Source organism: Mangifera indica, chromosome 7 (genome assembly GCF_011075055.1).
Source record: "Mangifera indica cultivar Alphonso chromosome 7, CATAS_Mindica_2.1, whole genome shotgun sequence".
Taxonomy (NCBI): domain Eukaryota; kingdom Viridiplantae; phylum Streptophyta; class Magnoliopsida; order Sapindales; family Anacardiaceae; genus Mangifera; species Mangifera indica.
Genome location: NC_058143.1, coordinates 13,423,092 through 13,439,546, shown reverse-complemented (window position 1 = coordinate 13,439,546; position 16,455 = coordinate 13,423,092). Strand labels below are relative to the sequence as shown.

The 16,455-nt window shown below is 33.2% G+C and overlaps 3 protein-coding genes across 5 annotated transcripts; 2 read left to right on the top strand and 1 right to left on the bottom strand.

Moving 5' to 3' along the window:
* Positions 1 to 3,043: 3,043 nt before the first annotated feature.
* Positions 3,044 to 5,289, top strand: LOC123220888 (GATA transcription factor 15-like). The gene is made up of 2 exons (XM_044643485.1): positions 3,044 to 4,220; positions 4,473 to 5,289. The coding sequence occupies exons 1-2, from the start codon at positions 4,125 to 4,127 to the stop codon at positions 4,866 to 4,868; spliced, it is 492 nt and encodes a 163-aa protein (XP_044499420.1). The 5' UTR covers positions 3,044 to 4,124; the 3' UTR covers positions 4,869 to 5,289.
* Positions 5,290 to 9,112: 3,823 nt separating this feature from the next.
* LOC123220079 (exonuclease DPD1, chloroplastic/mitochondrial-like) lies at positions 9,113 to 12,179 on the top strand. 2 transcript variants are annotated; one of them, XM_044642082.1, is made up of 4 exons: positions 9,113 to 9,219; positions 10,065 to 10,722; positions 11,586 to 11,791; positions 11,869 to 12,179. In XM_044642082.1, exons 2-4 carry the CDS (start codon positions 10,142 to 10,144, stop codon positions 12,084 to 12,086), a joined length of 1,005 nt encoding a protein of 334 aa, XP_044498017.1. In that variant the 5' UTR covers positions 9,113 to 9,219; positions 10,065 to 10,141; the 3' UTR covers positions 12,087 to 12,179. The 2 variants fall into 2 exon arrangements, with proteins under 2 accessions (XP_044498017.1, XP_044498018.1); XM_044642083.1 differs by having other exon boundaries at positions 9,205 to 9,298.
* Positions 12,180 to 12,567: 388 nt separating this feature from the next.
* Positions 12,568 to 16,231, bottom strand: LOC123220080 (syntaxin-43-like). 2 transcript variants are annotated; one of them, XM_044642086.1, is made up of 8 exons: positions 15,811 to 16,231; positions 14,540 to 14,822; positions 14,200 to 14,289; positions 13,799 to 13,876; positions 13,490 to 13,567; positions 13,330 to 13,395; positions 13,169 to 13,249; positions 12,568 to 13,066 (listed from the first exon to the last, which is right to left on the bottom strand). In XM_044642086.1, exons 1-8 carry the CDS (start codon positions 15,996 to 15,998, stop codon positions 12,959 to 12,961), a joined length of 972 nt encoding a protein of 323 aa, XP_044498021.1. In that variant the 5' UTR covers positions 15,999 to 16,231; the 3' UTR covers positions 12,568 to 12,958. The 2 variants fall into 2 exon arrangements, with proteins under 2 accessions (XP_044498021.1, XP_044498022.1); XM_044642087.1 differs by having other exon boundaries at positions 14,540 to 14,836; positions 15,811 to 15,941.
* Positions 16,232 to 16,455: the final 224 nt, after the last annotated feature.

Genomic DNA, 16,455 nt, shown 5'->3' with positions numbered 1-16,455 from the left:
GATTACAGTCTTCGTTTGCCAGATTGCTTTGTTAGTTTGCTGGAACTCTTTGCCTTTCAACTTGTTTTTGTTAGATAGCACTTCATTGAGTTGCTTATATTCGTCTGTATTGATGATTTAGTTAGGAATAACTGCTAGTGTTGCTGATTTTGTGGGGTGATTCAGTTGATTTAAGGTTTGATATAATGATATATCAATAGATGTTTGTGTACTAGATCACTTCTAATTTGTTATGTGATTATGTCTGGCTTACACATATAAAGGCGTTCCATCAGGGAAGATGTTGGAACATGCTGCAAAGGGGAAGATTACAGGAAGTGAAAAATAAATCGATTTTGTGAGGATTTGAGCATGTGCAATGATCGAATTCACCTAAAATAGTTGAGCTTTAAACATAATAATCCTTGATACCAGAGAAGACTTAAAAAACTTCTCCACGTGACTGTCAACATAAAAGAGAGAGGGAGAGAAATCTGTTCTCAAAGCTGAGCTTTTGATGGATATAATCACTTAATAAGTCTTTGAAGTGAATTAGCGTGGGGAACTGACATGACAACCACCAAAAATAGGATTTGATTATTGTCGATGGAGAAAGTGATTGACCACATGCCACAATTTCCTTTTCTAGACACGTCAATTGGGTCGGGTTGAACGAAGGCATGGCACGAAGCACAAAAAAAAAGCACGGCACGAGAAAGTCCGGCCTGACACTGTAGCGTGCCGGGCTAGGCTCATGGGCCTACTGGGCCAGGCCTCGGGCTTTGATATTAAGCCCGTGGACTGGCCCGGCCCGGTACTGTTTATATATATATATATATATATATATATATATATATATATATTTTTTTTTAATTTTAATTGGCAGATTTTCTGCCTTGTGCTGCTGGCTTCTGCCGCAAGGCAGAAGCCAAACAAGGCTTCTGCCTTGTAGCAGAAGCTTTGGCCTTTATTTTTTTTAAAATTTTAAAATTAATTTATTTTTTTATATAAACCTATTTAATTTTTCTTTATTTTCACTTCCATTTATAAATCTCTAATCTCAATTATTTTATTATATTTTTAATCTCATTTTTTCTTATTAATTATCTTTCAAAATATATCTAAATTCGTAAATAATAATTCTTTGTGTTTATAATTTTATTTTAATTTTATCATTACAAAATATTACAAATAGATTAATTATTAAATGAATTCAATCTATTTGAATATTATTATAATATATATTTATTTATGTTTTATAATTTGAAAAATAATTTGTTTAAAAATTTTAAAAAATATTCAAAACCCGGCCCGGTCCGGCCCATTTATATATGGGCCGGGCCGTGGGCCTTCATATATTAATGGGCTGGCCCGGCCCGAAAGCTCATTACTGTTTGAGCTTTAGGCCCGGCCCGGCCCGTTAGCCCGATGGGCCGAGCATGAGCCAGCCCGGCCCGGCCTATCGACACCTCTATCCTTTTCCGTCCTTTCTCTTTCCTCTGTTTACTTGCCACCTTGATTGGAGTCGTTTTAGTTTTGGCTCTTTTTTGTGGTTTTAGTTAACAAAAAATTCGGTTTGGTTAAATCAATTAATCTCTAAATTGGTTTGTTTTTAATTTATAATTTTTTTCAAAACAAAAGTTCGAACTTTGATTCAAAGAGGCCAACTGGCTTTTTCATTCAGACTTTGATTAAATAATTGGCCAGAAGAGTATTTCCAACCTAAAAGGATTTTAAAAATAAATATACATTTACAAGATTTTGAAAACCCAAACATCAATTCAAGATTTAGTTAATTTTCATACACTTAAGAATTTTTTATTAGGGTTTTATTAGTAATATTAAAATAAATAAAATTATATTTCATTTTTTTAGAATTAAGTTTGCAAAAATTTACTATTCTCTTTAGGGTTTGGAAAACAAATCTAGCTAATTAATCCAGTGAATGACGACCTTTCTCTCCGGTGTTTTTTTCCCATCGGCTCTTTCTTCTGTAACGACAAATGACAAAGCCTTCATTTGGACGATAAATGTCATCCTGTGTTGTCCCTTTATTTGCATTCGATGACAACAAGAGAAGAAAGGTGAAGAAAAATATCTAAATTTGAGGAGAAAATGTGATTTTTTAAAAATAAAAAACTTAAAAAAAATGAAGTTGTTAGTTTTTAAAATCTAAAAAATAAAATTATATGTTTTAAATAATATTATTAAAATAATAATTTTTATTTTTATATTTACAAACAATATTAACGAAAGTTTATAAATGAATAAGTTTTTAAATGGCCAAAGGACTATTTCCCACCCAAGGTATACTGATTTCCTAAAGTTCTCCTTGTAAACTTAGAAAAACTCGTTTACTCACTCATAATCGGTTAAAATTAACAAAACTCTAATCCCTGAAAAATTGATCTCATTTCCCCCCTAAAAGTTTAAAAACTAACATTTTTTTTTTACCAAAGCAAGTTTGAAAAAATCACATTTCCCTCCCTTAGGGTTTAGTTTCAATATCCCGTCACACTCTTCGGCGTCATTGCCGACTGTCTCTCCCTCCCGATGGTTCTCCTTCCTTCGACGGTCTGCCTCAATGTCATCTCCTCGAACGTCTAGTTACTCCTTTGGAAAAATGATTCCTCTTCCCAGACGAAGACGAGTAGTCTCGTCTTCAGCTGGGAAGATGATTCTTCTTCCTAGACGACATCTCTCGAGCACTGGAGGGGTTAGGGTGGAGTTAAGGCAGGCCGTCAGAGAAAGGGGAACCATCGGAAGGAAGAGACGGCAAGCGATGATATCGGAAAGAGTGACTGGATATTGAAACTAAACTCTAAGAGGAAAATGTGATTTTTTTCAAACTTAGTTTATGAGAGAAAAGTTAGTTTTTTAAATTTATGAAAGAAAATAAAATCATATTTAAGTTTATTTTTAATATTAAATATAAAATAATAATCATGAATGGGTAAATAGAATTTTCAAAATTAATTTTGAAAAATCAGCATTCCTCGAGTGGGAAATAGTCCTTTGGCCTTTCTAAAACCTTTCGTGTGTTTTTGAAAATAGCTAGACTCGTTTGGCCTAAACTTTAGCATTACAATATTAAATGACATTTTAATAGTTAATAACACAACGCCCTTTAGATTTCGAACTCAGGAAATTGGACCAAAACCCGATAAGCCATGGGGGGAGCCAAACGAAGACGAGCGGTAGCGAAAAAAGCCGCTGCACCGCATCTTGAAATGGAAGAAATAAGCCACTGAACACAGGTGGATGCTGATGGAGATGGCTTGGAAGAGATTTGGTTGAGAAGAGCTAGTGTGATGGTGATAATGCATGGACACGGCGGCAAGGGAACAGTTGGCAATGTTGTCTTGTGCAGGGTGGCGCAACAAGATTCAACATTTTTGTGCAGGCGATGGTGAAGGAAGACAAGCGAAATCGACATAACCATTGCCGAACTGGTGGGCGACGGCATGGTGGCAACTTGCCCCTGCCAGGAACCGGCCACCACAACACGACCTTGGCAGTTTAGAGAATTTTTTCACTCCTCTCTCTAAACTTTTCCCCCTCCCTCCCTCTCCCACTTCTCTCTCCTTTTAAACCCAACTGCGATCTCCTTCCTTCTCTTTATCGACACTCTTTGCTCTCTTTTCCCTTCAATAATTTTTTATCTCTCTTCCTACAACAAACACCATTACAAACTTCTGCTTTGTAATTGAAACTGATTCGTTCCCTCCTGTCCCTGCATGTCGCCACGTGCCCCATTCCCTTATCTAGATTTGGTGTCTATCACTTCCTCGAGTGAGTTGAGCAAGGGTATTTTTGTCATATAATTTCATTTCTAGGGTTTTTTTTCTTCCTCTATTTTTTTTATTTATTTGCATCGGTCAATAGGTTTAGTAGCAACAAAACAAAACATGCCCTTTTAAACCCTTTCTTCATCTCTCTCCTTTTAGTTTTTCAAAGCTTCTTCCTTTTGTCTTTTTTCCTCCTTGCGAATTTCTCTTCTTCACTGCTGCTTCTTGTTGAGGGTGAGCTGATAAAAGTGGCTTAAGCTTTTTTGGTTCCCTTTTTGTTTTAAAGTAAGCAGCAGCATCTGCCACTATTTAGTTCAGGTTTTCTTGATTCGGAAATCATTGAACAACAACAACAACATGATGAATGAAAGCAACAACAACAATCTCAAGTTCTGTACGGACTGCAAGACTACAAAAACTCCTTTGTGGAGAGGTGGCCCTGCTGGTCCCAAGGTAATTCACGAGCTCAAGTTTCTATATCTATTTCTGTTTCTTTTTGGTTTTGTTTTTCAATGATCAAAATCATAACCTTTTTTAAAAAACACGAGAAACAGCTTTATTCATTTCCTTTTTATGTTTTTATAGCACCCAGATGATTTGATTTGCTTTTTCATCTGGGTTTGCGATTTTGTGTCTTGTTTTGATTATTATATTTGATTCTTGGAAGTGGGTTATAATGTTTGATTCTGTTTTTGTTTGTTTCAGTCACTTTGTAACGCATGTGGGATCAAATACAGGAAGAAAAAGAGAGTTACTGAAAGCTTAAACAGCAGGCGTCCAGAAAAGAGAAAAGACAAAACAACACATTATATGACAAATGCAAACTCCGCCTCTGCACAAGGTGTTTTTGCCAAAGTTGATGATGATGGTAGTGATGCTTTTGTTGTTAATAATAACACAGATTTGGGTGAGAATCTCGAGATGCCGTTAATGGTTTGGGGAAAAGAAATGATGTTGGAGAGATCATTATCTTCACCATCACTGTCGCCATTTGTGCTGGTGAAGAAGAAGCAAAGATGCCAGAGAAAAAGGAAGTTGAAAGAGGAAGAGCAAGCAGCTTTCTCTTTGCTGGCCTTGTCAAGTGGGTTTGTTTTTGCTTGAAAGTTGATAATCACTCCAAATCACTCAGCCTTTCACTGTCTATTTTTAGGCCAATTTTCTTGTTAATGATAGTTGTTTTGAAGATAGAAATTAAGAGCCACATTGAGAGTAGTGATGATGACACAAGACCGGCGGAGATAGACACAGCCATGGCCCATGGATCGGACTGATTTTGGTGTGCCCACCATGTTTAGGGATCGGACCATGCCTCAGTTCGTCAATTAATGGATCGAGGTAGCTGACAAGTATGGTAACACTAGCGATATGGTCTAGGGTTTTTGGATCATACTTTCGCAGATCTTGGTGAATCAATTTGTATGGATCGGTCCACTATTTATTATTATGAATTTTTTTATGACAAAGATTGTGGAGGTTTTTATCTTTGGGATATAGATATGATATGAATTAATTGTTTCTATTTTTTGGGTGAACAAATAAATTCAGTTAAGTCTCTCTCTAGACATGGTAGGGTTGGAGTGGCCATAAGCCCTTTATCTTGGCTTGGCCTGTGGATGACATGAATTGTGAGATCGTAGGTCATGTTAGGCTTGTGGGTAGGACAGGTCAAGCTTGGAGTTTCTAAGGCCAAAGGACATCCTAATCTCAAAATTACACGTTAAAATTTCAAAGTCTTATCTATGAGTCATTAATGTAGATGATATCTATTCGGATAAGGTTAAAATGAAAAATTTATCCTTATAAAGTGAAATGACCAAAATATCCTTCAATTTATATAGTTAAAATGAAATAACAAAAATTCCACCCAAGATTTGAAAAACCTGCATTTTCCGATCTTAGGGTTTCAATTTTTCAAGCAACATCTCTCTTTCTGGCAATTGGCAACCTGCAATCCCCAACTGTCTCTCTCCCTTCTTTCAATCTCATCCTTATCAAAGAAGAGGAAACTTCATTTGGACAAAATTGTCTTCGTTGCATGAAGATCAGGTCTTGTCATTACTTCAGTCTCATCATAGTTCAAAGACAATTTTTTGTTTTCATTTAGATGAAGTTTAGTATTCTTCGATGAGGTAAAGACCGGAAGAAGGGAGAGAGATAGTCAGAGGTTGTCGGTTGCCAAAGAGGGAGAGGTTACTTGAAAATTTGAAACCCTATGAGATAAATGTAATTTTTCAAAGTTTAATCATAGCGTAAATTATTAGTTTTCTAAATTAACAAGAAAATTATATAAATTTTTTGGGTTTTAAGATTTAGTGATAAAATGATAATTTTACCGTTGTTTTTAACATAAAATTCTAATAGAAATTAACTTATAGTTAAATGTTTAATTTTTTTAATTATTATAGATATACTTTTGGTATTAAACTAAAATTTGGGTGAAAAATAGTGTTTTGGCCAGAGTTTAAAACTAGGGCAGTGGGCTGACCCTGAACCTTAAAATCAAGTTTGCAAGTTAACCAGATGGGAGCAATTATTGTTTAATTAATTAATATTATATCTAACAGGTAATAATAATTAATTAATTAGTTGATATCATATTCATTTAACCTAAAAGAAAGTGATAATGAATTAATATTGTACTCGTGAAAAATCTAAAATACGGGATATTAATTAAAATAGACAGTCGCTTTCCCGCTTAAACATTTTTCGGCAGCAATTTATATGTTTTACCTTTTTAAACAAATTGAATTTTTCATTCCAAAAATACCCTCATTTAATTTCTCAACGTTTACCATAGTATTTCATCGATTAATTACTTACATTTAACTATATGCATTAAGATTAATTTATCTGTAATGAATAAAATCTATAGATTGAAAAACATATATACTACAGATTTTATTCATAAATTTTATTCAATCTATAGATTTTCAATGTGTTTTTCAATTTTAGTCATAGATTAACATTTTCAATTTGTAGATTTTATTCAATCTATAGTATATCTGTTTTTCAATCTATAGATTTTATTCATTACAGATAAATTAATCTTAATGCGTATAGTCAAACGTAAGTAATTAATCGGTGAAATACTACGGTAAACGTTAAAAAATTAAATGAGGGTATTTTTGAGATGAAAAATTCAATTTGCTTAAAAAGGTAAAACGTATAAATTGTTGCCGAAAAACGTTTAAGCGGGAAAGCGACTGCCTATTTTAATTAATATTCCCTAAAATACGATAATGTTTAATTAATAAAATATTTAAAATCAAAGATGATAGTAGTAGTTAATCAATATTAAATACACTGGAATTCAAAATTAATAAAATCAATTGTATAATTTTTACGTATAAATAATGATATATTATTATATAATTTAATATTATTTTATTTTTAATTTTTAATTATTTAATCATATTATTATTTTTATATATAACATTATTCATAGAAATATATAGTAATAATAAATTAATATTTTATTATAAAAATATTTATTAATAATAAATTAATATCATATTTATAGAAAATTCAAAAATATAAAATAAGTTTTCACAATTTTCATTATAAAAAAAATTCAATAATTAAAAAAAATTAAAATAACGGTCAACCTTTAAAATCAAATGGGTTAGCTTATTAAGGTTTCGAGAAAGCATATTTTAAAGAATTTTTCAATCCTACCAAGTCATTCCCATTTATACTTATCAATATCATATAATATATGATATATATCTTATGATATAATATAATATAGATAAAAAATAATATGTATCATAAGATATATGAAATGTATACAATACGGAAGATGTATTATATAATACGTATCCTACGATAGGACACAATATATATTACTGATGTAAATTGATATAATTTTTAAATAAAATGATGATATCATAAGAGTATATATGAGAAATCATAAAAATTTCAAGAGTGTTTGTAATATTTTTTAAAATGACGACGTGTTAATTAGATTTTTTTATTATTTTATTTTTTAAAAATTGTATCATATGATACAATAAAATATTTTATATATAATATAAAAAATTAAATTTTTGATATATGATACGATATACGATTCGACTATTATGATCCCATCAATCAATGACATTTAAATTTCATCAGCTGTTGTTTTTTTTCAGGCGCTTGATGGGCTTAATGAGCCTTTCTTATATGGGCCCAATTCTCTTAAATCAGAAGGCAACAAGACTACCCAAAACTGGCTTGGGCTTTGGATGGAAAATCTACCAATGCGCCCAATTGAAGCCCAAGTTTCCACACATGAAATTGAATCCAAGTGTTGACCAAAACCAAAATGACTTGCTTCAGCATCTAAGCATTGCTTGTCAGTGATCAATTTCTTAGGGTTTCATTCATCTTTTACTTGCCCTATTGTCTCAAGCAAGGCATAAACTCATATGCTGCTCTATTGATCACAATTGGTCATTATATTGACTTTTCAAGTACCCGACCCGAGCTATGTTGAGTTTGCTATAAGCTGACTCCACCTCAACATGGGTATTGATTTTCTCAAGAAAATATACCATGGATTCTTGTGCATTACTTCAAGAACAAGAAATGAAAATTTTGAACTAAAATGTCCACCTCATTTACGATTTTCAGGGCTCGAATCAAATTTAATCAAATCCAAATAAGATAAAACTCATTTCATAAAAGCTCAGTTCAAGATAGTTGAGTTTGAAAAATAACTCGTTCGTGTTCGACTCACTTCATGGATTAAGAGTTTGTGTAGACAAGCCAAATTTGACTTGAATTAACCGAACACGTTTGCTTAAATTTAGTTTTCTTATAATTTGTGTAGTATCATTTAAAAAAATTCTTTAATATATTTTAGATCAGGTTAGTATATGTCAGACTCAAATTCAAGTTTGTAATCGATTTTTAAATATATTTTAACTCGGATTTAGATCTCAAGTTCTGACTCAATTAAGTTTGAACAAGCTCGTTTTCAATCTAAATGTAACTATTTCCATGCTATTATATTATTATGTGGCATCATTATATTCATAAAATAATATATGCTTCAATACAATATATGAATTTTGCATGTTTTTATGGAATAGAGAGTTTCACTTTGAATGTAAAAATAAAAAAATATAAATTAGAATTCATTGATGAATATTGAGTTTTTATGAATTTTCTTTTTCTTTTTTAAGGAATGTTAATTAAAAGAAAAAAAAAAGTGAGTGGTTATGTGGTGGGTCCAAGGTTCGAGAAATATGGATCGGGCATTAGATCCGCAAGTCATGGATCAGGTTCTGGCGAGGGTCTGCATTTGTTTGCTCAATCCGACATCGTTTTATGCGTAACGCGGTCATCTTTTTGACTATATAAAAACAAAAGTACAGTTTATCTCACTCCATAAATACTTGTTTTTCAGAATTATAGTAATCTCTCTTACATTCAAATGTGCTTCTTTCAACCTCCAAAGAACTTCCAGGCACGTCTCTCTCTTTCTATAATCATTCTTATCTGTTCGGTTGCCGAGAAGGCGAGGGAAAAGTTTTCGTGTTTATTTGGTGTGGGGGTGTTAAATATGCAATCTTTATGAGTTTGATATGCAACTTGAATGTGGTTTTAATGTTGGTCTGTTGTTTGATGAAATGGGTTCTCCTTTTTTGCTTTGTTTTGTGGTGTTTGAATTTCAAGTTGGATCTTTTAGTTTGGTTACTGGATTTTATGTTTGTTGTCGTGCATTAAATTTTGGAGTATAAAGATGTTTTACTTGGATTTGTTTGATTGAAGCTCAGTTTTGGAGATTTCTTAAAATTTGCATTTTTCTGCTGTTTGGGATTGGTGGGGTGGGTTTTATGCTTTTTAGTTTATCTTCTTGTTTGTTTTGAATGCTGAGGAAGACTTGAAAAAACTGGATTGAATCCTCTGTTTTGTGTTAGGTTTTCTTTTGGATAGTGTAAATTATTGACAAAGCAAAGTAGATGAATTAGATTCAAATGAGTTAATGTTTCTATGCTTTTAGGTTCCAAATAATTACAGGTTTATCATTTATGATCCTGAAACTTTGTTCCTTTTGTGCATTCCTTTCTGTATTGGGGACCAAAAAGAGCCTTTAGGCCTTATTTTCTTTTGTTTTCTTTTTCGGGAGGGGAACATTATATGCTATCTAGAATTGGTGATCCAAGAGTTTAAAATATAATTGTTTTTTATGTTTTGCAGCTTCAGTTAATAGGAAAATTTGCAATATTGTTGTTTGATAATATTTAATGGTTGTATTTTTATGTTTTATTATACCTAGTTTCTCTAAATTTGTTCTGCTTTGATCATCAGGTCAAAGGCAATTGTTTCTGTCAGTGATATAGAATACTTCTGCCGTCGGTATCTTCTATTATAGTACTTGAGTTGAGATGAGGACAGCTCCAATGTGTTTTTCAATCTTTCGAGTTCCTAGATGCAGAATTCATACCTTGACTAATTTTTGGGAAAGTTTCCACAGTTTAGGTAGGGATTATGGAAATACTTTGCAATTTAGGATGCTTTCTTCCAAATCCTCTGGAATCGAAGGGGGATATAGTAAGAGGTGGACTAGAAGACCAATTACTACAAAATCAGAAGGCAACAAGACTACCCAAAGCAGTAAGCCAAGCCAAATCTATGATGAATCTTTTAACTTAAAGATTTCGGCAAGCAATACAGTAAATGTAAATAAAACAGAGATAAATGAAATTCAAAGAACTCAATGCTTTGATATTCGACAAAAGATTGCTGAGGACAAAGAATTAGCCAAGCTCGTGACTCTAATTGTTTTTGATATCGAGACAACAGGCTTTAGCAGAGAGCTTGAAAGGATCATTGAGATTGCACTTCTAGATCTTCATGGGGGTAAAAATAGCATGTTTCAAACATTGGTGAATCCTGATAAATATGTTCCAAATGCACATGTTCATGGTATTTCAACCGATATGGTGTGCAGACCTGATGTTCCAAGGTATATTTTTCATTAGTTTGCTGATTATTCTCATTGCTTATCTTCAACTATAAAATATCGTCCTAATAATGTAATAAGATTCCAATGAAATGGTTATATGTTGACTTTCTCTTTATTTATAAAAATTAGGAGTATCTTGGTAGCTGCACTGATAAACTAGAGATTGTTTTCCTGTATAGCACAGTAGAGATTTAGCTGAACTTGGGTATGGATGAATCTAGTATTTGAGTTCCTCTGTGATAAATATTTTCAATGTACATATGACTGAATATGAAAGATGTATGTTATATTGAATTGCATGGTTAACTTTGGAAACCTATAAAGGCTTTTAATTGACTAAGCTCTGATTTAAATATTTGGAATGTGAGGTTGTCATGGGGAGGATGGAGCAAGGCAACTCTTATATGATGAATATTGAGTGTCATTTACCTGAATAGACAGTTTGCTTTTGCTAATGTTCGAGTTTCAATATCTAGCTTGACATTGATGGACAAAAAATGGAACTGGTATGTAACTTTAGGATTATCTACAATTGTTAAGTTCATTTGAGTTCAGATTAAATATCTCTAATGCTGGTTGTCTTGTTCCTTATCCATTACCAATGGACCTGTATGGTTCTCTGTTTTCAGTTTATATTTCAATCAAGTTTGAAGCTACTACACTCTTTAAATTAGGTGAAGCATTATCATGAATTGAAGCTATGGGTTTCTCAGAAATTGTTTTCATTTTTTTTTTTTTTTCAGTAAAGTTCACCAATGCAGATATATCATATGGGATATAAGCAAATGTCCAGTGTAGGAAAAATATTTGTGAATAACTGCATAAAATTCTACTTGTAGAACTAATGTTATGTATTTGTGTAGGATGGAGGAGCTGATACCGATACTAAAACAGTATATTAAAAGCCGTGAGAAACCTGGGGGATTTGTGGTGTTTGTTGCTCACAATGCTCGTTCATTTGATGTACCATTTCTGGCTAAGGAATTCAGTCGATGCTGTGAAAAAATTCCCCCGAATTGGCTTTTTTTGGATACACTTCCTCTGGCACGTGAAATGGTGAAGAGTGGTGGTGAGTCAATCAATCTGTTTATCTTTTGCATCTTTGATGTGGATTGTAGCATGTTCTGATATTGACAATGTCAACAGGCTTGAAGCTTACTTCAGGATTATCGTTGCAAGCTCTACGTGAATACTATGGTATTCCGTCAACTGGTTCAGCTCACAGAGCCATGTCAGACGTGAAGCTCCTGTCGTTGATTCTTCAAAGATTGACTTTTGACCTGAAGCTACCAATCTCTGGCTTAGTTCAAAAAACTTTCGCAGCATCGGATTTGAACACCAGTAAGAAGAAGAGTTCAAGCTAGTTTCAAATCCTGCCGTGTTCATGTACTAACCATTTTATTGTAAAATTAAACTCAATTCTCACGAATAAAATCCCAACTTACTATTTATCATTATGAAATATGTTTTCACAAGTAATGAAAATTTTGTTCTAATCATTTTTTGATGATCCAAAATGGCTTGAGAAGAGTCAAACTTGAGTTAATTTTTTAGCTCGGTTTGACACTAGGACTAAAAAAAAACTATTAAAATGATATTATTTTGATATGTATAGATCAAAACAATATTATTTTAATTTATTTGTATCAAAATTTTTTAAACTCACGAGTTTGGTAAGACGAACACCCCTAAAGATTGAGAAGTTGTTTTGACCTGGTCTATAACATTTCCTTTTAAAAATCCAATTAGAAAATATTCTTTCGGGTACATCTCATGTAAAAACTGGAATAGACTATAATTTCTTAATTATTTTGCAACACAGTTGAAAAGAAAGCCAAAGAAAAGTGTCAAATTGGATGCTTTCTCATTTTTATTACACAAAAAAATCGATACAAACAAATCAAATGCCTCATCTCCTCAAAAACAGGAGCACCATAGGTACCAAAACTACTCAAGTCCTGGGTAAAATCCGAAGAATCAATAAAACGTAAGAAAATACAAGTTAAGCTGTATACATTTTTAGCACATTCATTTCTTTTCCTATAAAAGAATAAAAGAGAAACTGAGTAAATCAAAGTAGCCCCCTAATCTGGTAGTATACGCAAAGGGGGCAGTTCAAAACTCCAGCATTCTTCTGCAACGCAGTGCACATATCGTCATCTTTATGCATGTGAAATTCTCACAAGGGTAGGATTATCATGTATAAACGAACCATGGCAATAATTATGTTCAAAGATCAGAAAAATATTTCCTTGAGGATTAGGAGGACCAGCATGACAAAGCACATGATAACTAGAACGGTGGCACACATTACCATCCCCCCTTGTTTCTGTGTTCTCTCTGCCTGCATGATCAACCGATTGAATGAATATATGAAGATAGAATAACAATTGTGCACACTCACACATAGGGAAAGAAAGAGAAACTGAAAGAAGAGAAAGGGTACCTTCTGAAGTTGTTTAAGGCCCTCTTCAACAGTAGTTGCAACATTCTGAATATTGTAGTCTATCCGATCTACAATAGTGCCCTGCTCCAAGATAAGCTAAATCAGTGACTTGAAATTTTGAAAAGCTTCTCAGACTTATTTAAGGATGAACAGCTTCTAACCTGGTCTATTACAAGTACTGAAAGATCCTTCATTATTTGAGCAAGCTCATTTACTGATTCCACAACCTATCAAAAGAATAAATAAAAGGATTAGCTGATAAGAAAAAGCATCAGGTCTATGTAAACTATCAAAAGGGGTGAGTGAACAACTTCCACTTGCCTGTTGGATCTCTCTTTCTCTTTCTGCCGTGAATGCCTCACTTTTTTTCAGTTTTGCTATCTGATTCTCATTAAATGCCTAATATATATAAAAAATATTTTTATTGATATAAGCAAATGAGGCAAGAAAATGCATAAATAAAACCACTATTGAAAGTTAATGTATATGGAAAACGGGGAAAAGCATTGTTAAAGTTATCCTCGTTTAGTAAAAGAATTCTGTGTTACAAAATCATATGAGCTAATGTTACATGCGCTTTATGAAATCTAGCTATAGCTTTATATAGGAGAAGGTTAAATGTCTGCATACCATGTCATCCAAATCATCGTCTTCTGTTCTAGATCTACTTCCATGTAGATTCATCTCCAAATCAACTCCATCTTGACCCTGCATCAAAAATCAACAACATACGAGAATTTTTCAAATGAATATTTCATAATTCAATACCTAGAAGAGATTAGTTCTTGGTAACAAAGAGAAAATGAAGCTGCAAAAGAACAACCCAACATTCTCCATATGTTAACATGTGGCCCATACTATGCAAGTACCCAAAAATATAGCATATAGCATGAGTACTATGTCACAATTTACATGATCAGAAAGGTGCCTATGCAATACTATGACTACAAAAGTAATTGTCCATTAAATGGTTAAAAGACTGAAAATTGCCACTACTTTAGCAGCATTTAAAGGAAAAATTCTTTGCTCACCTCTTTTTGTTGCCTGAGGCGCTTCAAATAAGCTGACTGTTTCTTACGGAGCTCCATGGAGAGGTTCTGAAGGTCTGTGGCAAGAGATCGCTGCAATTAAAAGCAGCAAAGAAGCATATTTAATCATATATCTACTATTTGAGAGGTTACATGAGCTCAAAAATATTCCTGAATAGACCAGAGTTTAGAATGTGAATGCCAGACTAAAAAGAGCAACTAATTTCTTTCCCCCTAGAAGTACAGGAGTTGAAGGAAAAGGTTTAAAATATCAACATAACTGTGAAACCATTTAACAAGCAACATATTACACAACAAGAAATTCAAAGGTGCAAAATCACACCTGCACATTTTTTCTAACATTTGAATCTTCAGAAGTCCCAGAAGCTGAAAGTAGCTGTAATCTCTTCTCTGATCTCCTCAAAAGGTTTGTTATTTCTTGAGTAAGAGTCTCAATCAGGCGCTGATCTTCTTTACCATCTCCAAATGAAGGCATTAAAGCCTTGGCATGAGCTCTGGCTAGCTCAGCCATTTTTGTTCGTGCGCGTTGCACGTTAGCTGCTATTTCCTCTGATACATCCACCCAAGATGGTGGTAAACCAACTGTAACTGTAACTGCACCCTTACTGCAGCAAGAAAACTACTTTTTTTTTTTATTTTCACTCCATAGAAATCTACAGCAAGTACACACATTTTACAACAAGTAACAGTAAACTAAGCAAAAGTATTTATACGCGGCCAAACTTAGGAAAAGAAGCAATCTGTATTATAACTCATTTATCAATATTTTCTTTCTCTGGGTAATATATTTAAAGTATGAAAAGAAGTCCATGTAACAAAATCACTCCCCTTGCTCTCACAAACCTTCTTCTCAATCAGACTACCTCCTCACTGCAAAATTCAATATACATTCTCATGAATCACCAAACTCTGACTTTTATATACATTATGGTTTCCAAAAATAATCCTTTTTAATTTGCCACCACTATCCAAATCTACCAATGACCATCTAATAATTCCAAATTCAATTCCGGCCAATCAATCAACCTCCTCAGTATACATTCAATACATACTCCTCTCACATCATCAAACTCCTAATACCATATGCTTTTAAGGTTTTCAAGCATGATCCTCCACCATTTGCATACTCTGTCCAATTCTGCCAACAACCTTAAGATACTTCCCAAATTTCAATTCTATGCTGACAACCTCCCCACAATAACATTCAACATATAATCCTCTTAAATCAAAGAAATCCAAAATCCATAAATTTAAAGGTTTTTTTAAACATGACCCTTCTACATTTCCAGCAATTATACAAGTCTGCCGGCAGGCATCAGAAATTTCCAAAATTCGATGATTCCGATACGTTAAACATGAAGGGAATTTCACATTGACCGAACTATTGATCTCCGTTAATAAAACTACCTATTTATTCCACTTACAAAATTAAATTCATTATAACTAACTAATAACAACTAACTTCATTATCCAAAAAAACCCCAAAAAAAAAAAATCGATCTCAAACTTTCCAAAATAAAATCGACATGAACAAGCATATCATCTACTTGCACAAATACGACGACGTAAAATATTGAGAGAGATAAATAGTACCTTGAATTGCCAGGATCGTCCGTACTAAGAGGAGCGTATTTCCGACTCGAATTCAACAGCGACGAGCTGACCATCTCGATCACCGGTCCTTTGGATAAATTTTGCGCCGAAAGACTCGTCGGAACCCTCACGGTCTTCAACGCATCTCTGTATCTCTTGAATATCAAGGTCCGATTTCTCGTAGCCATTTCAATTCAAGGAAAAAAAGAAACGAAAACTAAAATTAAATATATAGTTCCAAATTCGATCTAGAAATCAAATTAATCGTCGTGGTTTGTGTTGTAGTGGATCTGAAGATGAAGAAGAAGAAAGAGATACTGGTCTTTGCTGTCGGCTCACGTGCTCGAAATGGAAAAGTCACGTGCCGTAGAAGATGAAGAAGAAAGTGTAATTTTGATTTTAATTTAACTTTTATATTATAAAAAGAACAAGAACAAAAGCACTTCGTTTGGTCGGCTAAGTGGAGGAGTTCGGTTATTGTTAAATGGATAGGAGCTTCCAAAATCGAGTCGGGTTGAAATTTAACTATGCCTATTTTTGTTATTATTAATCTTCTATAATATTCTAAAGTTATAAAAAGAATTAAATAAAAAGATTTAAATATAAAAATATAAAAAGACCTAAGGTATAAAAATATGACATATC